Source organism: Natator depressus, chromosome 1 (assembly GCF_965152275.1).
Source record: "Natator depressus isolate rNatDep1 chromosome 1, rNatDep2.hap1, whole genome shotgun sequence".
Classification (NCBI taxonomy): domain Eukaryota; kingdom Metazoa; phylum Chordata; order Testudines; family Cheloniidae; genus Natator; species Natator depressus.
Genome location: NC_134234.1, coordinates 210,085,320 through 210,106,735, shown reverse-complemented (window position 1 = coordinate 210,106,735; position 21,416 = coordinate 210,085,320). Strand labels below are relative to the sequence as shown.

Sequence of the window (21,416 nt, the reverse complement as noted above, 5' to 3'; positions counted from 1 at the left end):
ACTCTATACATATTTAACTCAAATGCCTAATGAGCTCTTGGAAGAAAATGTCTGTTAAAAGATTAGCAACCATACGCCTTCTTATTTATTATTTCTATTACTGTAGCACTTAGAGGCCAGGGCCCCATTGTACAAGGAACTGTACAAGCAAAAAGACAGTCCCTTCCCTGAAAAGCTTCCAGTCTAAGGACATTTACACTACAGCTGCTACAGAGACACTGCTGTGGTGCTGTAGCTGTGCCCCTGTAGCACTGTAGTGTAGACGCTTTCTACATCTATGGAAGGGGTTTTCCCATTGATGTAGTTAATCTACCTGTCAAAGAGGTGGTAGCTAGGTCAATGGAAGAATTCTTTCCTTGACCTATCCACATCCACACCAGCGGTTAGATTGACCAAACTACAGTGTTCAGGGTGTGACATTTTTCACAGTCCTGAGCAAGGTAACTAGGCCAGTCTAATTTTTAAGTGTAGACCGGGCCTAAGTGTAAGTCTGTAGACAACAGATGGATAAAACAAACAGGGGGAGCACAAGGAAAGAATGAGATCATACTGGTCAGCATGATAAATGGGGGTCAAAGCCCTTAACAGCTTGAGTTTATCTTGTTGAGTTGAGGTATCTCAACAGAGAAGAGTTTAAGGAGGACAGTGAGGTGGCCTTATGGATAGTTACAGGAATATCCTCTCATGCATGAGGGGCAGCATGGGAGAAAGCACAGAAGGGGGTTGGTTGATGGACATTTTTTTTTTTAAAAAGGGGCATCCCTGGGTTCAGCCAAAGGAGGGAAAACAAGGTCAACACTCCTGATATTTCTAAGGTAAAAAATAAGCAGGAAATAAACCTCTTATTTTTTTCATATAAAGGAAAGAATTCAAACCAACCTTTCATGCTGCCATTGGATGTCATAAAGAAGCCCATAAGGGCACAAGTCCAACTGTTTTCCTTTCCTTTATTTTCTGTTAAGAAAAATAAACAATTAAAAAGACTGCAGGAAGCCTACTATAAATTACAGTGTGAAAAGAGAACTCCCTTTAAGGTCAGTGTAATTAAATCCCACATTAGGCACCTTAGAAATATTTAACAAAGATATAATCTCTCGAGATCAAATTGTTAAACAATTCATGAATCATTAAAACATCCATCAGCCCAGCGCTTGCATAGTCCCAGTACTAGCTCCACACCTTCCTTGGAGTCAAGTATCAGGGGTAGCTGTGTTAGTCTGTATCCACAGAAACAACAGGGAGTCCGGTGGCAACTTGAAGACTAACAGATATATTTGAGCATAAGCTTTTGTGGGTAAAAACCTCACTTCTTCAGATGCATGGAGTGAAAGTTACAGATGCAGACATAAATATACTGACACATGAAGAGAAGGGAGTTACCTCACAAGTGGAGAACCAGTGCTGACAGGGCCATTTCGATCAGGGTGGATGTAGTCCACTCCCAACAATAGATGAGGAGGTGTCAATTCCAGGAGAGGCAAAGCTGCTTCTGTAATGAGCCAGCCGTTCCCAGGCCCTATTCAAGCCCAAATTAATGGTGTTAAATTTGCAAATGAATTTTAGTTCTGTTGTTTCTCTTTGAAGTCTATTTCTGAAGGTTTTTTTGGTCAAGTACAGTTACTTTCAAATCTGTTATAGAATGTCCAGGAAGATTGAAGTGTTCTCCCACTGGCTTTGGTGTGTTACCATCCCTGATGTCTGATTTGTGTCCATTTATTCTTTTATGTAGGGACTGTCCAGTTTGGCCAATGTACATGGCAGAGGGGCATTGCTGGCACATAATGGCATATATAACATTAGTAGACATGCAGGTGAATGAGCCTCTGATGGTGTGGCTGATGTGATTGGGTCCTCTGATGGTGTCACTGGAGTAGATATGGGCACGGAGTAGGCAACGAGGTTTGCTACAGGGATTGGTTCCTGGGTTAGTGTTTCTGTGGTGTGGTGGGTAGTTGCTGGTGAGTATTTGCTTCAGATTGGGGGCTGACTGTAAGCGAGGACTGGCCTGTCTCCCAAGGTGTGTGAGAATGAGGGATCATTTTCCAGGATAGGTTGTAGATCGTTGATTATGTGCTGGAGAGGTTTTAGCTGGGGGCTGTACATGATGGCCATTGGTGTTCTGTTATTTTCCTTGTTGGGCCTGTCCTGTAGTAGGTGATTTCTGGGTACCCGTCTCTCTCTGTCCATCTGTTTCCTCACTTCCCCAGGTGGGTATTGTAGCTTTAAGAATGCTTGATAAAGATCTTGTAGGTGTTTGTCTCTGTCTGAGGGATTGGAGCAAATTCGGTTGTATCTTAGGTCTTGGCTGTAGACAATGGATCGTGTGAAGTGTCCTGGATGGAAGCTGGAGGTATGTAGGTAAGTATAAGCGGTCAGTAGGTTTCCGGTATAGGGTGGTGTTTATGTGATCATCACTTATTTGCACTGTAGTGTCCAGGAAGTGGATCTCACGTGTGGACAGGTCCAGGCTGAGGTTGGTGGAAATTGTTGAAATCCAGGTGGAATTCTTCAAGAGCCTCCAGCCTGTGGGTCCATATGATGAAGATGTCATCAATGTAGCGCAAGTAGAGGGAGGGGCGCTAGAGGACGAGAGCTGAGGAAACGTTGCTCTAATTCAGCCATAAAGATGTTGGCATACTGTGGGGCCATGCGGGTACCCATAGCAGTATCACTGACTTGAAGGTATAAGTTTTCCCCAAATCTGAAGTAGTTGTGGGTTAGGACAAAGTCACAAAGCTCAGCCACTAGGTGTGCCGTGGCCTCATCAGGGATACTGTTCCTGACAGCTTGTAGTCCATCCTCATGTGGAATATTAGTATAAAGAGCTTCTACATCCATGGTGGCCAGGATGGTGTTTTTGGGAAGATCACCAATGCACTGTAGTTTCCTCAGAAAGTCGGTGGTGTCTTGAAGATAGCTAGGAGTGCTGGTAATGTAGGGTCTGAGGAGAGAGTCCAAATAGCCAGATAATCCTGCTGTAAGAGTGCCGATGCCTGAGATGATGGGGCGTCCAGGGTTTCCAGGTTTATGGATCTTGGGAGCAGATAGAATATCCCTGTTCGGGGCTCTGGGGGTGTGTCTGTGTAGATTTGTTCCTGTGCTGTAGCAGGGAGTTTCTTGAGCAGATGGTATAGTTTCTTTTGGTACTCCTCGGTGGGGTCAGAGGATAGTGGCCTGTAGAATGTTGTGTTGGAGAGTTGCCTGGCAGCCTCCTGTTCATAATCTGACCTGTTCATTTCGACTACAGCACCTCCTTTGTCAGCCCCTTTGATTATAATGTCAGAGTTGTTTCTGAGGCTGTGGATGGCATTGTGTTCTGTACGGCTGAGGTTCTGGGGCAAGTGATGCTGTTTGTTCACAATTTCAGCCTGTGCACATCTGCGGAAGCACTCTATGTAGAGGTCCAGTCTGTCATTTCGACTGTCAGGAGGAGTCCACGTTGAATTCTTTTTCTTGTAATGTTCGTAGGAGGGTTCCTGTGGGTCAGTGCACTGTTCAGTGGTGTGTTGAAAATACTCCTTAAGTCGGAGATGACGAAAGTAGGCTTCCAGATCAACACAGAATTGTATCATGTTCGTGGGTGGTGGTGGGGCAGAAAGAGTCCCCGAGATAGGACAGACTCTTCCTCCGGGCTAAGTGTGTGGTTGGATAGACTAACAATATCGTTAAGTGAGTTGAGGGTACCACTGTTGTAGCCCCCTGTGGCATGTAGGAGTTTAGATAGTTTACTGTCCTCTTTCCTCTGTAGAAAAGTGAAGTGTGTGTTGTAAATGGCTTGTCTCGTTTTTGTAAAGTCCAGCCACGTGGAAGTTTGTGGAAGCTTGGTTTGTATGAGAATCTCCAGTTTTGAGGGCTCATTGTTGATCTTCTCCTGTATGCTGTACAGGATGCTAATCATGTGGTTCCTCAGTTTCTTTGAGAGTGTGTGGGTATTACCTTCCTTGGAGTCATTCAAAATAGCTCTAAGTAGTAATAGAGGGTAAAATACCATCAACACAACAAAGTTATTTCATTGAATTAAATGCTCCCTCCCATACATTGCTATAGACACCTGAATGAAGTATCAGGGAAAATCACATTAAGTAATATTAAGACCATGCCCAATTCAATGGACTGTAATTCTCCTGCCATTCACCACCTGCTCTAGGTACATAGTGATAAAATTAGTCCTCATACGGATCTTTATGATCTGTGCATGAACAGCACTATATAACCGTATTAGTATGGTAGGTAGAATTTGTTATTCGTATTGATAGGCAGAGTAGGTAGCATTAGGTTTTATTATTATGTATGTGTTCAGAGAACTGTACAGACATTGGTTAATTAATCCTCATAAGATCTCTGGGAGGCAGATGGGTATTATCTTACTGAGACACAGAGGTATAGTGACTGGCCAAAGGCCATACAGTATGTCAGTGGCAGCGACAGGTACTACAATACAGGAAGTTGGAAAAGCACTGTCCTCCATCTGACTTATGACATCAGCATGAGTCCCAGTTTAGCACCAGAGGGGTGAGATACTCACTCCCATGTTCACTCCTCTGTGACTTAAACCTGATGTATCAATGAACAGAACAGAGGTACTGGTACAACAGCGTGTTGAATCTCCTGCAGTCAGGCTCCCACCTACCTCTTTGGATGCACCTTACTGATAAATAATATTAGGTTGTTAACGCTCACAGTACAGAATGGGGAAGAAGAGGAAGGAGAATTCCAAAAGAAATTTTTAAAGGGCTCCTTCCACCCTGAAGAGTGTTTGAGGAAACAAGGGCAGCCAAGTCAACTGGGTTTTAATGATTGGTGGTAGGGGAGGAGAAAATGTAACACAAGCTTGGCCTTGTACTGATGGATTGAGTGCTGCATAGGGAAGCTGGGAACAGCATTGTTTCCACTGCAGGCCAGGAGCAGAGTGGGCAGGTAAAGCTGGCTGGGGGGGAGTAGGGCAGCTCTGTGAAGGACTGAGGTGACTTGGAGAAGATCCCTTGGGGGTAACAAGGAGACTGGGGAGAGTAGAGGATTTGGTCCAGGCCTTTCCTACTGTCAGGGTCTGAGATCCCTCTGCAATGTAGTCTGCTCTAGAGTCCCTTCTTGGAGCTGTGGGGATTGTTACCTTTACAGCCCCTTCGCACTTGAGGTCAGATTCCTCAGGTACTAGCTGTCCCAGAACCTAGTCAATGCTGTTCCTTGTTGACTGTTCCTCTGGGGGGGGTGTGGGGGGGAAGGATAGCTCAGTGGTTTGAGCATTGGCCTGCTAAACCCACAGTTGTGAGTTCAATCCTTGAGGGGGCCATTTAGGGATCCGGGGCAAAAATTGGGGATTGGTCCTGCTTTGAGCAGGGGTTTGGACTAGATGACCTCTTGAGGTCCCTTCCAACCCTGATATTCTATGATCTAGATGTTCTATGATCTATGACTGACAGGTGGAGTTTTCCCCAACAGCGTTCCCCAAACCCTCAGCCCTTCCCACCTCCTCTACCCCCCAGGGAGTGCCTGGAGAGACCCAGACTGGTACTTGATATCAGGCCTTCTACTTTGAAATGCAGGGCTGTGGTGCCACCTTCTGTGACCCAGCCCCTGTCAGGCTAGGGGGAGTGAGAGTGGGACTGGGGAATCAAACTCAAGTCTCCTGGAGGACACTACTCAGTGGGGGCACCAGGCTCAGCTTCCACAATGCAAGGGGCACCAGGGACTGGTAATCCCTCCTCCCCTCTCTACCCTGCTCAGTTAAATCCTCAGAAAACCCAGAGCTTAAAGGAATGGCCACATAGACACCTGGTAAAGGTAATCCTGTCAGACCCCCAGCTCCTCTCCAAGATGCTTTTACGGTAGCTGAACAGGCTGTGTACCTTCTCCCCTCCTTATGCCCCCCTACTCCCTTCCTGCTCCCCTTACGGAGTCCCTGTGCACAGAAGGGATATACAGAGTGACCCAAATGCAGGGTAGGTATTATGTGGCTTTGGTTTTTGAATGGAAATTTTTGAGTTTTCCTTTCCCTCCTCACATTCCGGGTGGGTTGCTCAAGCACAGGTCACACTGGGGTCGAATGGTAGTACTGTGCCCAAATTCCTCCTCCAATACCCAGTTTTGGCCACACTCCCCAGATAGCTTAATGTTTCTGGTCAGCACTGAAAGAGTTAATGCATATATTTTAAATTGACATCATGAGGCTTCTGAGTTAATGTCCCACTGAGGTGAATGGAGCAGTTTGCATTTTTCTGTGAATTATGGCTTCAGGCTGTCTACAGACTATACTGCAGCAAGGATGCATCTGGAAATTTATCTTTTAAATCAAAAGGGTTTATTTTAATAAAAGCTTAGATTCAGGGGAAACTGATGAGGCTGGCAGAGAAGTGCTAGTGTACATTTCCCTGTCACTATCCTTGTGTGTGCTTGTGGCTAAGTGGTGGATTGACAACAGACCACACCTGGTCTGGGGAAGTCCCACACAGATTTGGCATGCGCATAGCTACATATACGTGGCCTCAAATAAGCCATGCAACAATGAGTGTGGTGCAGGTGGGCAGAATTCAGATGAATAACTGGCACACACCTGAGAGCTTATTCCAGCTCCGGTAGAAACACTAGTGCCACTGATAGTGGGGCGGGGGGTGGAGGGGCTCTGGAATCAATGTGAGCTTGCTCAGCACTGCTTGTGCTCCCCACCTACTAGCATGTGTTGTTGTTGGGAATGCTTGAACTCGTCTGTGCACTGAGTGGAGAAGCTGCTGCAATGACATTGACTGCCTGAAGTGGTGTGTTGCACTGCTTGCCATTGAGATGATGTAGAACAAGGGTGGGCAAACTTTTGGGCCCAAGGACCACATCTGGGTGGGGAAATTGCATGCAGGGCCATGAATATAGGGCTGGGGCAGAGGGTTGGGGTGCGGGATGGAGTGCGGGGTATGGAAAGGGGTGCAGTGTGCAGGAAGAGGCTCAGGGCAAGGGGTTGGGGCAGAGGAGGGGTGTGCGGTGTATGAGGGGTCTCAGCAGGGGGTTGGGGTGCAGAGTGCGAGGGGGCTCAGGGCAGACGTGCAGGGAGGAGTGCGGGAGGGGGCTCAGGGCAGGGGGTTGGGGTGCAGGAGGAGTGTGGCAGGGGTCTCAGGGCAGGAGGTTTGGGTGCAGGAGGAGGCTCAGGGCAGGGGGTTGGGGTGCAGGGTGCAGCAGGAGGCTCAGGGCAGGGGCTTGGGGTGCAGGAGGGGTGCGAGGTGCAGTGGAGGCTCAGGGCAGGGTTTTGGGGTGCAGGAGGGGTGCAGCAGTCTCTGTGGCCCTGGGGGAGTGGGGACAGAGGGCTCTGCGTGCAGCCCTTGCCTCTGGGTATCTCTCCTGAAGCTCCCATTGGCCGTGGCTCCTCATTCCCGGCCAATGGGAGCTTCGGGGGAGGTACCCATAGGCGGGGGCAGTGCATGGAGGCCTCTTTCCCCCCACACACACACACAAGGCTGCAGGGATGTGGTGCCAGCCACTTCCGGGAGCGATGCGGCACCTGCGGTGCCACGGGGGTGGCAATCCCGCGGGCTGGATCCAAAGCCCTGACGGGCCAGATTCAGCCTCCGGGCTGTAGTTTGCCCACCCCTAATGTACCATATTCACACACCAAGCTTCTTTGTGACAGAATTCAGAGTAACAGCCGTGTTAGTCTGTATTCGCAAAAAGAAAAGGAGTACTTGTGGCACCTTGTGTATGCATCCGATGAAGTGAGCTGTAGCTCACGAAAGCTTAAATAAATTGGTTAGTCTCTGAGGTGCCACAAGTACTCCTTTTCTTTTTGTGACAGAACTATTTTAGCATAACCATGAACAATGCCTGCTATATCTCACTACAGAAACATGACTAAACATCACCCAGGCATCTTTAAGAAAGAGCTCGCCTTCCCAGCTGATTGGATGCTGGTTTCTGTATAGATCAACAAAGTTGCAGGGGACCACCATGATATTTAGTCTCTTTTTTTTTTATTGAGATCTTGAATATCTGAGTGTAAGCCTGGTGAGGCATCCAGATTGCACATTAATGATACCAAAATAAATACTTGCAATGGTAATACTAATAATAAATAACAGAGATGTTGCAGGCTCTGGGTGATCCCAGCAATAGTTTCTTTCAGTGCTTAGTTGCTTAGCATAGGCAATGTCTGAGTCGTTTGAGCATCCTTTATGGGTTTGCACTGGACTCCTTTCTGGTTGCTCTACTGGACAGAATCATTAAAGCAACTCTTCCCTCCAGAAGTTTGAGGAGACTGAAGAGCCATTTCTCTTTTTGGACACTGTCTAATTCCCAGCACCATCTGGGAACTAGAGGTCATTCAGGAGTTAGGGAGCTATGAGCATTGGGGCAATACAAGAAGCTTGTTATGGAGGAGTTAATGCAAGAGTGATTGACAGTGGGAACAGCCCATTATGAGTGGTTGGGAGAGAGGGAAGCGGAGCAGGGAGGCACTGAGGGATTCCACACTGGGAAGGTTCTCATTTGGGCTGGCAGAGTGGGAAGGATAGGTGAATTCTGCATCAGAGAGAATTAGATCTGAACTGAATATCCTTGTGGGAGTGGTAAGAAGGAACTGCATAGGTGACCAGGACAGGGTGTCTGTCTGTAGTAGTGAAGGGGTGGGTGAGAAGCTGGGCTAGATTGAGGTTGCTGAGAGGTAACAGGTAGGGTGACCAGATGTCCCAATTTTATGGGGACAGTTCTGATATTTGGGGCTTTGTCTTATTTAGGTACCTATTATCCCCCACCTCCTGTCCTGATTTTTCACACTTGCTGTCTGGTCACCCTAGTAACAGGAGGGTTCAGTACTGGAAGAGGTGTGTGCAGGACACTTAGGATGGAAGAACCAGGAGATGGTCAGGTCTGGGTTTCAAGCAGGAGTGGGAGGAAAGGGCAGGAGACTAAATTTGGGATTAGGGCCTCAGTACTCTTCAATTTCTGAAGGAAATGCTTTCTCCTGCCATCCCATATAAATACATGGCCCCCAGCCATAACATCTTCCATTGTCCTTATTTTTGGGCCAGCATGTTGGCTGGGGGAAGAGAGAGCATCTGAAATCTGCAGGTATTTACATTTTTGCTGCTGTCTAAACCAAAACCAGCTTTTGGGATTAGCCACAATTTATTTAAGGGGGGAAAAAAGAATTTTCCAACCTAATCCAGACTGACAAAGGGATGTGTGCTGCCAAGTAAAGAGCAACGCAAACTCACTGGGGCTAGGAATACTGAGAGAGCAGTATAAACTAGGCAGATAATGTACCCCACAGATGGGTGGGGAAGGAGAGTGGCTATTTCCCCAGGCCAACAGTGGGTCTACTTCTATCAGTTTGTTTCAAATTCTGCCTTATTCCTGATAAGAATCGTCAGCCACATTTTGTCAATTTTCCCACTATTGCCTGTCTGACCCAACACTGAGACTGAGATCTGGTGGTTGGAACAAAGTCAGGATTCCTGGGTTATGTTCCCAGCTCTGCCACTGACTTACTGCATGACACTAGGCAATTCCCTTCACCCGTGGGCCAAAGTCAGGCCTGATATAAGTGGATAAAATTCCATTGGTTTCAGTGGATAGTTCTGCACTTAACGCCTGGGTTGAATTTGTTTTTGTTCCTCTGTTTACCTCTTTGTAAAACAGTGGTCACAATACTTACAATATCTCCCTTTCAGGGGTCTGCTAACATAGTAAAGTGCTTTTAGATCTTGGTATTAAAGACTGCATAGGAGGACAGAAGGTTATTATTTACAGCTCTCTACAGAGTATTCTCCCAGGCATCCCAGTCAAGTTTTAAATGGCTCAAGCAATTGATCTTCTACCACTTCCCTTGGGGAGACTCTTTCACCACAGTCTAATAGTTCTCACTGTTATGAAATATTTCCTGATTAGCCAGCCTGAAATATTCCCCTTTGCTCTGTTTCATCCCCTTGCTCTCTGGGACCCCTGCAATCAGCTTCTCTCCTTTCTCAGTGTTTACACCTTTATAAGACTTGGAGCCAATTACTGTAGTCTCCTCACCCCCACTTCCCAACGCACACATTTTAGTCGTTTGTCCCAATTATATTTAATTAGTTCTGTTTATCTCTCCTCACAAATCAGTCCCCCTGAATCATGCTTCTTGCTTTTCTCTGAGCTCCCTTCAGTTTTCCTACATCTTCCTGATGTTTGGGGTGGCTCTAATCCAGGGGTGGGCAAACTATGGTCCGCAGGCTGGATCCGGCCCACGAGCCGCACCACATGGCTCAGTCCTGCTCCATTAATCTGGCTGGGGTGCTGGGTTGGGGGCCGGACCACGCGGCTCGGCCCCGCTCCGGTGCTCTGGCCGGGGTGCTGGGTCAGGGCCGGAACGTGTGTTTCGGCCCCACTCCGGCTGGGGCGTAGGGTCGGGGGCTGCACCACATGGCTCCTGGAAGCTACGGCATGGCCCTGCTCTGGCTACTACGCGCAGGGGTGGTACCTGCAGATGGGGCAGCGTGCAGAGCTGCCTGGCTGCGCCTCTGCATAGGAGCCGGAGAAGGGACATGCCACTGCTTCTGGGAGCCGCTTGGAGTCTGCATCCCCTGAGCCTCTCCCCTGCCCCAGCCCTCGATCCCAGCCAGGAGCACCCTCCTGCACCCCAAACCTCTCATTCCCAGCCCCACCCCAGAGCCCACACCCCCAGCTGGAACCTGCACCCTTCCCGTACCCCTGCCCCAGCCCTGATCCCCCTCCCGCCCTCCAAACCCCTGTGTCCCAGCCCAGAGCCCGCACCCCGTCCCGCACTCCAATCCCAATTTTGTGAGCAGTTATGGCCCACCATACAATTTCTATTCCCCGATGTGGCCCTCGGGCCAAAAATTTTGCCCACCCCTGCTCTAATCCCTCTGGATGCAGCATTCTAGTGCAGTCTCACTAGGGCTGTACAGGAAGGGACACTCTCCTCTTTGTCTGGCGTTGCCTCTTTCTCTCACACAAATAAAGCAACTCAAATTCCACTCTACTACCCGACCCCAAATTTTCCACCCTCTGCTCCCCCAGACTTTCCTCCCTGCTTTTCTTTCCTCGCTGCTGGATCTGGAGATGATCCCTGCATGCCTGGCTCTTCTAACTGCAACTCTGCCCTCCCCCCTCTAGCCCAGCCATTTCCCCTCTTTCCGTGTTGCCTGAGAACCTTGTCTTTCTACTTAGGTTACGCTTGACTGTCTCCCTGAAGTGCCTTTCGGAATGCTACATGAATGTTGCCCTAAAGAAACAAAATGTATTGTTTCCTATGAGTAACCTACATGTGTCCATGACATTTATGTGGAGGGATGGGGACTGAGCAGTGTTTGCTGATGGTTGGGCCCAGAAGGACCTGGTGTTACAAAGCTGTTGCACTGTGGTAGGCTGAGTGAATCCTCTTTGTGATGCCACTTTCTCAGTATGGCTGCTGCAGGTGTGTATGGTGCCTGATGAAGGATGGGCTTTACAGACTATCTTTATACAGAGAGGCAGCACAAAGTTTTGGTTAAGGCATTAGACTGGGACTTGGGTTCTTTCCTTGGCTGTTCCACACTTCCTGTTTGACCGAGAGTCAGTCAATTTCTTTGCCTATTTCCCCATCTCTGAAATGGGGATAACGCTTCCTTAGGTGCCAGAGGTGTTGTGGGGCTAAAACCATAAATGTTTGCAGGGATAACTGTCCTGAAGCTGAAATGCATCTATCTCTGGGATGAAATATGTCAGCAGTCTTACACAACAGTGTTACAGGATCTGAAAAATAATCTTTCTCATTGAAACTGCCCCTGGAAATTCTAAGGAGGCAAAATGCAATTACGTGGGCTGGAATTTGGAAAGGGCACAAGGTTTAACAGCTCCACTCTTTTTGAAAAAGTGCCATGGGATGTTTCCAATGATTGCAAGTGGACAGGGCCTTGGCCATGCAGGGACAGGGCCTTGGCCATGCAGGGACAGGGCCCGCTAGCACCATGCTGGGGGCCTGGGTCAATACTGACTCAGTGAAGCACTCCCTGCTGAGACAGCAGCATCTGCAGGAGTCTGGAGGCCTCCTAAAGCACTGCTGAGGCATGGGGAATGAGGAGGGGGGAGGGGCAGTGCTGTCATTGCACGCATTCAGTCTGTGATATAACTCTCCAACTATGGGTCAGGCACAGCATATGCTGGGGTAGGGTTGTGTTTGGTACTTATGAAGCTGCCATGTTATAGCTTGAAATTGTAGCTACCTGATTTCCTTTCTTCACCTTCTGTCTCTCCAGAGTCATCCCTGTTGTGTGGAGACACTTGTGCTTTGGCTTGGAGAGGCCCTGACCCACCTAACACCACCTTGGAACTCTTGAAGGGAGTGGGGGGTGTTGTTTGGAGATGGTGGAGTCCCTGGAGAAGCTACATGGATCTTAACGCTGCCTTAAGGGCAAGGAGAAGAGCAGTGGGAATGGGTTGGCTGTGGCTGGTCTGTCTGTTTCACCTAGCCGCCTCACTGGAAGGTAAGAGCAGGTTTTAGTTAAGGTAACCTCTTTCTAAAGCCTGAGGAGACTGAATGGCTCAGGGGGTGCTGGGGAGCAGGCTATGGAGCCTCCAGCATCTAACCTGTTCTGCTCCTGCTCCAGATCAGTAATGACCAAAATGTGTCCCTCTCTGATGGGTGTTCAATGTTTTATGAGTCGTGGAGGGTCTTAGTCCAGTTCTTAGTGGGACAGGCATCCACATTCCAATAAGCACCAATAGCATTACTCAGCATCCCTATTGGCTGTCTTGGCAGAGAGGCCAAGATCTGCATTGAGACAAAACTCCCCTCTCGTTCCCAGGGGTAAGGCAGTTGAGGGGGGGGATTGGTTAGAATGTGTGGGATGCTTGTATTGCTATTGCCCATTGTGATGTTGCACTCCATATGTTTTATTGAAACATGCTTATGAGTATGGATCTGATGTAACTGGAATATGCTTTAGGCAAAAGGTCTCTTGTAAGGTATCATTACAAAACTTATAATCTACTGAGTGTGTTCATCCTATTTGTATGCATGTATCATTCTTGATCTGAAGCTAGAAATATGAAGTATAACTCTGAGGTCCTATTGTGATTATGCAAAGTGTGGGCCATTAATGGTGGTTTGGAATCTTGATGGCTCCCATCAACTAGGACAATTGGTTGTAAATGGCTCTGTTTACTTGCAAGTCTTACTGTGAGTCAGGCCAGGAAGAATGAAGGCTTGGGGTCTCACAGGATATATGACCATGTCACCTGGTACTGGAATCCATCTTAAACCTGGTGCTTTTTCCATTTAGAAGGAGGGGTGGGGACCTAGAGAGACAAAAGATTCCTGCCTTGTGCCAAAGCTATATAAGGGGGTGGAACAGAACAAAGGTGGTTCCAGTCATGAGAAATCCCCTAGTTACTACCTGAGCTGGAGCTAACAGGAACTGTACCAGGAGAAAGGATTGGGCCCAGACTAGGAAGGAGTCCAGTCTGTGAAAGAAGCTTATTAGAACATCTCTGAGGGTGAGATTTTATCTGTTACCAGTTTCTTAATGTATTCGGCTTAGACTAGCATGTTTTTGCTTTATTTTGCTTGGTGATGTACTTTATTCTGTCTGTTATAACTTGAAACCGCTTAAATCCTACTTTTTGTACTTAATAAAATCACTTTTGTTTATTGATAAACCCAGCATAAGTGATTAATACCTGGGGGAGCAAACAGCTGTGCATATCTCTCTATCAGTGTTCTAGAGAGTAGCTAATTTATGAATTTACCCTGTATAAGCTTTATACAAAGTAAAATGGATTTATTTGAGGTTTGGATGCCATTGGGGTCTGGGTGCTGGAGATAGGTGACCTGCTGAGCAGTTTTTGGTTAAAGTCTGCAGCTTTGGGGGCATGAACCAGACCTGGGTCTGTGTTGCAGCAGGCTACTGTGTCTGGCTCAGCAAGGCAGGGTTCTGGAAGTTCCAAGCTAGCAGGGAAATTGTGCTGAAGTTACCTCTGAGCCTGTCAGGTGACCGTCCCAAGGGGATCTCTGTGACTGAACCCGTCACACCCATGTCACGCCTGTTTTGTGGAATTCAGTCTCCAAAGACCTGATACTCTTCTATGAGACTGTGTCCATCGGGCTGCAAACAGCAGCTCTTGCCTATACGTTTTTTAACCACCATCCCCAAAATTGCAGACATGAGGGGAATGTTCTACACTGACACCAGGGGGCAGTTTATGCTGAGCCACTGAAGGAGAAGGGGAGGATGGAAGAGGGAGAACAGGAAAAAGCAGGGAGGAGAAGAGTGCTGGCAGAAGGAAGGGCAGAAGAGAGTGTAGGTGAAAGGGGGGAGGGAGAGAGAGACAGAATTAGAGAAGGAGAGGGGCAGAGATGTTGTAAACAACCCCCTTGTTTGTGCCAAGGAAAATCCCTGTGGCCACATATGTTCACTGACCCGAACTGGTTTGTGATGAATGCTCATCTCTCACTCACACGTGAAAGCCTTTGGAAAAAAAAAGGGAGTTGGAAAGCAGGAGGGAGATGGTGAAAGAAAGACGTAGAGGGAGAGGAGGAGGGGGAAATGGAGGGTGGGGAGATAGGGAAGGGGAAAGGAGGACAGAGACTGGGGGACAAATGAAAGGGAAAATGAAACCCATATTTAAAGCATTGTCACTAAGATCAAGGGCAGGAAGAGACATGTCTTTATATGAAAGGGATGGGGAGAGAAGAGAGATGGGCTGAGATTTATAATATAAACCGATTTGGTGTGCTGACATGATTTCCTCTGATATAATAATGGAAGCCCCAAGCATGGAGAGGAAGGTCTGTCTCTGCACTGAGCTCATAGGCTGTCCATGTGTCTGAGCCACCAGACCCTCCACACCCTGACTGAAGGGGTGGACGGGGTTTCCTACATACAGTACTAGCCCTTTAGATTTCACCAGAACTTGTGTCCATTTCCAGCAGGTTCCCTTAACACCCCTGTAGTCATAGGACCAAAAAAAAAAAGGGGGGGGGGAGGGTTTGCTATAATAAGCCATAAATCCAGTGTTTTTATTAAGACCATGATTTTTAGTATCTAGCAAAGTTACGAATTTAAGCTCCCAGGTTCATCTTTTGAAAGTGTTGTGTAGGTTTCCTTTGAGGATGAGGACTGATAGGTCAGATATATTGATTGCTTTGTGAAAAGTGTTCACCCACAGGGGACCTGGTGTTCATGCCTTTTATCATTTTCCTGTGTAAGCTCATTTGAGAGCACAGTGATTGTCTAGCTTCACTCACATAGTTGTTGTTGGAGCATTTAGTGAACTGAATGAGGTATACCACATTTTGTACACCTGGGGGACTTCTGTGCAAAAAAATTAAAAATTCTGCACACAATATTTTAAAATTCTGCAGATTTTATTTTTCAAAATAACACTACATAATCACCCCAGTTTTAATTATTTTGGTAATTTTATTTTAAAATACCTGCCAGCAAGTATGTCTATATCAATACAGACACACACACAAAATTCCCCAGGAGTAGAGAGTTAAAGAAACCCCTATGACAACCCAATTTCTGTTTCTCTGCCTCCTGCCCCCCTGAGCCCAGTCATGGGGCCAGACACCCACAACCCCTCCCCGCAGAGCCCAGCCGTGCCCCCCCACTGATACACCCAAACCTCCTACCCCCCAAGCTCAGCCACAGGGCACCCCAGCCCAGACTCTGGCCCCCCCAGAACCCAGTCACGCCCCCCCAGCCCAGACACCTGCCCCCTACCCTTCAGAGCCCAGGGATCAAGAGGAAGAAACAGTCTCATGCTGAGTCCCCAGCTTGTGTGGAGTTTCCTGCATGCCATCATCTCTTTCCCTCAGGGCATGCTGGAAACTGCAGCTTTTGGGAACCCTCTAGCTTCCTCCCCCTCCTCCCAGCAGTGTCTTCTATGAGCGAGCTGGGCTCTGCTGGGTCCAGCGGCCCCTAGTGGTGGCCAACAGCACTTCAGCCCATTTCTGAGGGGGAGGAAATTCTGCGCGCACATTAATTTTGGCAAAATTCTGCGTTGCGCAGTGTAACGCGGCTGGTTCTGGCGGGGCCCAACTGAGAGTGCCAATTCAGGATAAATTGCTTAAAGCAGGGCAGTGACAGCCCAAGGCTGGGGTTTCTAGGCACACCAAGGCAAACCAAACCAGCCAAACAGAGAAGACTTTGGTTTTACCCCACTGGCTAACCACAAGTCACACAAGCAATTCCCTTAGACGCTCCAGTTTCCCAGTATCCCCACCAGTGCCACTCGTTATGGGGACAAATGGTTATGATATCCAGTACCCCAGTAAAAGAAAAAAGGTTCTCTCAATCCCAAAGGACCAAGCCCCAGACCCAGGTCAATATACAAATCCAATCTTACCCACAAATCACGCTGTTGCCAATCCTTTAGAATCTAAAGGTTTATTCATAAAAGGAAAAAGATATAGATGAGAGCTAGAATTGGTTAAATGGAATCAATTACATACAGTAATGGCAAAGTTCTTGGTTCAGGCTTGCAGCAGTGATAGAATAAACGGCAGGTTCAAATCAAGTCTCTGGAGAACATCCACAGCTGGGATGGGTCATTCAGTCCTTTGTTCAATGCTTCAGCATAGCAAAGTTCCTCCAGAGGTATGAAGCAGTATTGAAGACAAGATGGAGGAGCTGCAGCAGCTTTTTATATTCTCTTGCCGTGTGATCTATCTTTCTTTCTTTGTTCCAGAGACAAGCTGTTCATCACATGGCATGGAAAAACCTCAGAGTTCTCTCCATAGGCAGGTCCCTTCATACCTCGCTGAGTCGCAAGGCGTGTCTGCCTTCTCTCAGTGAGTCAATTGTATAGCTGATGGTCCTTAATGGGCCATCAAGCAGGCTAGGCAGAGCTGACACCAACTTGTCTGGGGTGTCACCCAGAAGCATAGCATAAGTTTGAAATATAGACAGTATATAGCCAATACTTATATCTTTAAATACAAAAATGATACATGCAAACAGATAGATGAGATTATGGTTTGCTGGTTATGATTATGCTTAGACACCTTATCTGACCCCCTTTATACAAGATTTGGTGCCACTACAGGACCTTGGTTGCAACAATGTTCTATATGGTCCCAGTTCAAGTCAATAACGTCACACGCAGTGGCACAGAATTCCCCCAGGAGTAACAGTGTTGTTAGAGGCATGTGTAGAACCCCTGGATCTTGGAAGTATATTGTGCAGAGCGTTGATCATTGAAGGTGTTTCTGGTAAAGTTTGAAAATATAAGGAATATATAATATAAAGAATCTCAAGTCTAATCTTTGTTGGTTTTAGAATGAATACTTGGAAGCCTCAGATGCTGACTATTCTTTCTCATCTCTTAACTCGGTGGTTCTCAACCAAGGGTATGCAGAAGTCTTCCAGGGGTACATCAATCAATCTAGATAATTGCCTAGTTTTACAACAGGCTACATAAAAAGCACTAGCAAAGCCAGTACAAACTAAAATTTCATACAGACAAAATAAGAAAGTAAGCAATTATTCAGTAATAGTGTGTTTTGTATTTTTGTGTCTGATTTTGTAAGCAAGTAGTTTTTAAGTGAGGTGAAGCTTGCAGGTATGCAAGACAAATCAGACTCTTGATGGGGTAGAGTAATCTGGAAAGATTGAGAGCCACTGCTTTAACTAAAGGTGTAGGACTATGTATAGCAATCTTCAGTGAAGAGACTTTTTTGTTGTTGAATGTTTCTCAGGCATTTGAGTTAGATTTAAACAGCCTGAATATGAATCACTTTCCTTCTCAAACCAGGTTTTGCTTGAATGGTCATAATCCTAGCATTCTACAATCATGGAAAAAGCAGGGCAGACAAGACCTTAATGTATACTGAATAAAAAATAAAGGAAAAAATAGGAAAATAAGTGTTATGGCTTTTGGAGGGAGGAAAAAATAATAAAATGTTCAGGCCTTTCCTTTATACATCATAAAGAAGTAAAAAAGAGCAAAGAATAAAAACCCAATATATATTTTCCTTTGAGAGCGCACTTCTCTGGGTAGAACTGGCGAGGGACTTGCCAAGAACGGGGCGAGCAGCCTCCCCCTCCCCCCCCACCGGGGCAATTCAGAATGAATCCTGGGTTCCTTCAGCATAAGAGGAGGACACTAGACTGAAGACACTTGACACAGATTTGACACCCTGACACGTCAGCTTCACTGCAATGGAACCCAAACCCCTTGAAATTTCACAGGTGTAGTCTTAAACTAGGGTAGAACATCTGTAGAAAATGTGGGCAAGGTGTTTTGGAGATGGATATTTTTTGTAGCCTCTTCACTGCTTGAACATTATAACAGGGTTCTGGAAGCAACCCACCAGAATTAAGGTTGCATAAGTTTCCATGATGATTCCGTTTCCAGACATTTACAGCTTTGAGAAGCTATTACATTTGTGGGCTGAGATTTCCTGATTTGGTTTCAAGGTGAACATTTTGTTTCCTTGAAACGTTTCAAGGGGAAAAAAAATTTTTTTTCAGTGAAAGGGAAATGGGAGGGAAATGTCTCTATTTGCAGCCTTTCTCCTAAGGTGTGGCTCAAGCCCCACCTTTTTCCTCCCTCTCACCCTCAGTGGTATTGCTTCTGGGTTCTTTATCTTGGCATCTGGTGCCTCCACCCACGGGGGACCCTGCTAGTGCCTGGAACACAAGAGCTCTGTCCCTTGGGAAAATGTTTTCTGTCAAATAATATAGTAGGAGTGTAGTCCAGTACACAGGGAATAAAATAATTATCACAATCCCAAAAGTGACAATACAGTAACAGGGGGGACTTTATTAGGTAGATGATATCCCACAAAGGATAGGGGATTATGAATGAATGGGAGTAACTAGAATAATAAAATATCAACAATACCTTAAACCCTGCCCCTCCCCAGATTTAGATAGGCCCAGCTCCCTCCTAGCACCTGCCTGGCAGATGGTGGATAGGGAGTCAGTTCTTTACTGGGTGATACAGCACCGTAATCATTGGTCAGCTTAAAACTCACAAGCAAAATAAATAACATGGATTTCTTACATGATCTTCACCCCTAGAAGGGTAGGATTGTGCTGAGGCTTCCTGGTCTGGAGTCCATTGGAAGGTGAAGCTGGCTCTCGGCAGCCTAACTAAGGGTATCTCTTCACTACCAACGTTAATGCGCTGCTGCGGCAGCACTGCCATGGTAGTGCTTTCACGTGGCTGTGTAGTTGTGGCATCAGCGCTGGGAGAGAGCTCTCCCAAGCGCTGTAAAAAACCACCCCCAAGAGGGGAGTAGCTCCCAGCACAGGGAGTGCGGATCCCAGTGCTGGTGCACTGTCTACACTGCCACCTTACAGTGCTGAAACTTGCATCACTCAGGGGGGTGTTTTTTCACACCCCTGAGCGAGACAGGTTCAGCGCTGTAAAGTGGCAATGTAGACAAGGCCTTAGAATCACTCCTGAATCTCCTGGCTTGCTAGTCTCTGCTGAGCTGATGCTGTTTAATGACCCAGTAACCTCCCACTGAGTTCAAATTTCCCTTTGGGTAGGAATGGGAAGTTGAATGGGGACCTGCCAGGCTGAGATGCTTTTTTCTCCGCCCCAACAGACAACACCAAAAGTAAAACCAAACCCTTTATCTTTGAGTTCTTGTTTATGATTGGTTCTTGATGTAACTTCCAGCTTGTTCTAACTCCGTCCTGGACTCTAGACAATCTGGAAAGCAAACTCCTGAACCTTTGTAGCCATTGCTGATGTAGTGCAGGGGTAAGTCCTCTAGATCAGTGGTTTTCAGTCTTTTTTTTCATTTGTGGACCCCTAAAAAATTTCGAATGGAGGTGGGAATCCTTTGGAAATCTTAGACATAGTCTGTGGACCCCCAGGTGTCTGTGGACCACAGGTTGAAAACTACTGCACTAAAAGCTCACTGTAATATGCCAGGAACAACCAACTCCATGGAGGGGGGGGTTACATTTTATGAACCATGCATAAGAAAAACTTGCAGCTTTATATAAGAGGTCAAATGATTGAGATTAGAGTCGTTTTGTCAGTGCAATAGCCCTCCCCAAGGAACAGTGTGCAGTCTTGTCATATAGGAAATTGGTTTTGATTTGACTTAGTTATAAATGTTTGAAAATCATGTACTGTTCGTGCAGTTGTGTGTTTGGTTTTTTTGGCTAAACTTGGTAAGTGTGCACCTAAGGAAAAATGTGTTCTGTATGGGTGAGTGACTAATTTTGCTTTACAGTGAACTGTCAAGACTACAGAATGGCTCCATACCACACTGGATAACCTTTCCAAATGTTTTGGGCAAATTCAGGATATGGTAAAAAGGATAATTCTGCTGCTTCAGTAGCATATCTTCCTACCAAAATGCGTCACTGGCGTAAGAGAATATATATCGGGCTGTGAGCCCAGGCAGTCCTACATTCTACCCCTAACTCTTACACTGACTGGGCTTAATATAGTGAAAATCATCTTAAGTGCCCAACAGTAATCAATTGCTTGCTGGAGGAGGTCTTGTAATAACCTTGAGAAGAAATTATCTTTGAAGCAGTCTTTTAAATGGCATCTGCAAAGTCAAAAAAAAGAGGGCTCATTCTTTATTCTGTATCAAGAAGGCCTGAAAGGTTTTATTTTTAAAGAACATTTTCGCTGTTTCGTTCTCCTGCTTGTGTTTTATATTAGAAATTTGGGTCCTGTCTAAGCTGGAAGACTCAATAAAGAGTAAAGAACTAGTAAAATGATGACATCACAAGAGGCAAAAGTGTGGAGGCTGAACAGTTGAAAGGGGAACAGATTTTAGTGGGGCTGTTTAAAACTTTAGGAGCCTTTTTGTTTTGGTAAACATCTATTTAACTTCATTGACTAATGAACATTTTGGAGAAGAGAAGCTTGTATTAAAAGTTCAACACCCCTGACTGATCAAATGAAGAGTGAGTGCTTACATTATGCACTGTTTACACTCCCTAACAGATGCTCCAGCAAAACCAAGGAAAACCAGAGCTGACACTCCTGATATTTCGAAGGCAAAAAACAGGCAGGAAAAAAATGTCAGGCCACTTTTATATGCCCTAAAGGGCAGCCTGACTGTAGTAGGACTATGCAGAAGAGGAAGTGCTTGACTCAGTAGCAAATGTTGCCAGGATCAGCCTTTCAGTTGTAGAAGAAAATATTTAACACTGTATTACTACAGGAATAATAGGTGATCATATGATTAGATGATCACAATGCATATGTGGAGTAAAGTTGGGCATTTAGTCTTAACTTTCTTGACTTTCCTTTTCTGACTCATTAACTGTGTACAACCTGACACTAACATAGGGATTATTTTTTTTACACTGAAATTCCCCAATTTGAAAGCTTTTAAAAAACCAAAACAACCGCAACAACAAAGAAAGGGAAAAAAGCAGGGTGGATTGATTTAAATCCAAGCGATTTAAATTACTCACTTTAATCATGATTTAAATCAGCAAGCAGGAAATCTTGGTTTGCATAATCTATTTTAA

General features: G+C 46.3%; 1 protein-coding gene across 2 annotated transcripts in view; it reads left to right on the top strand.

The window, feature by feature from the left end:
• The window catches only part of LOC141974762 (ephrin type-B receptor 5), a 128,515-nt gene that overhangs the window by 22,145 nt on the left and 84,954 nt on the right, over nucleotides 1-21,416 (top strand). For both annotated transcript variants that reach the window (XM_074934737.1, XM_074934738.1), the window contains one exon: nucleotides 12,210-12,437. In XM_074934737.1, coding sequence (XP_074790838.1) covers nucleotides 12,341-12,437 — 97 coding nt within the window. In that variant the 5' untranslated portion in view covers nucleotides 12,210-12,340. The remainder of the gene's footprint in view (nucleotides 1-12,209; nucleotides 12,438-21,416) is intronic.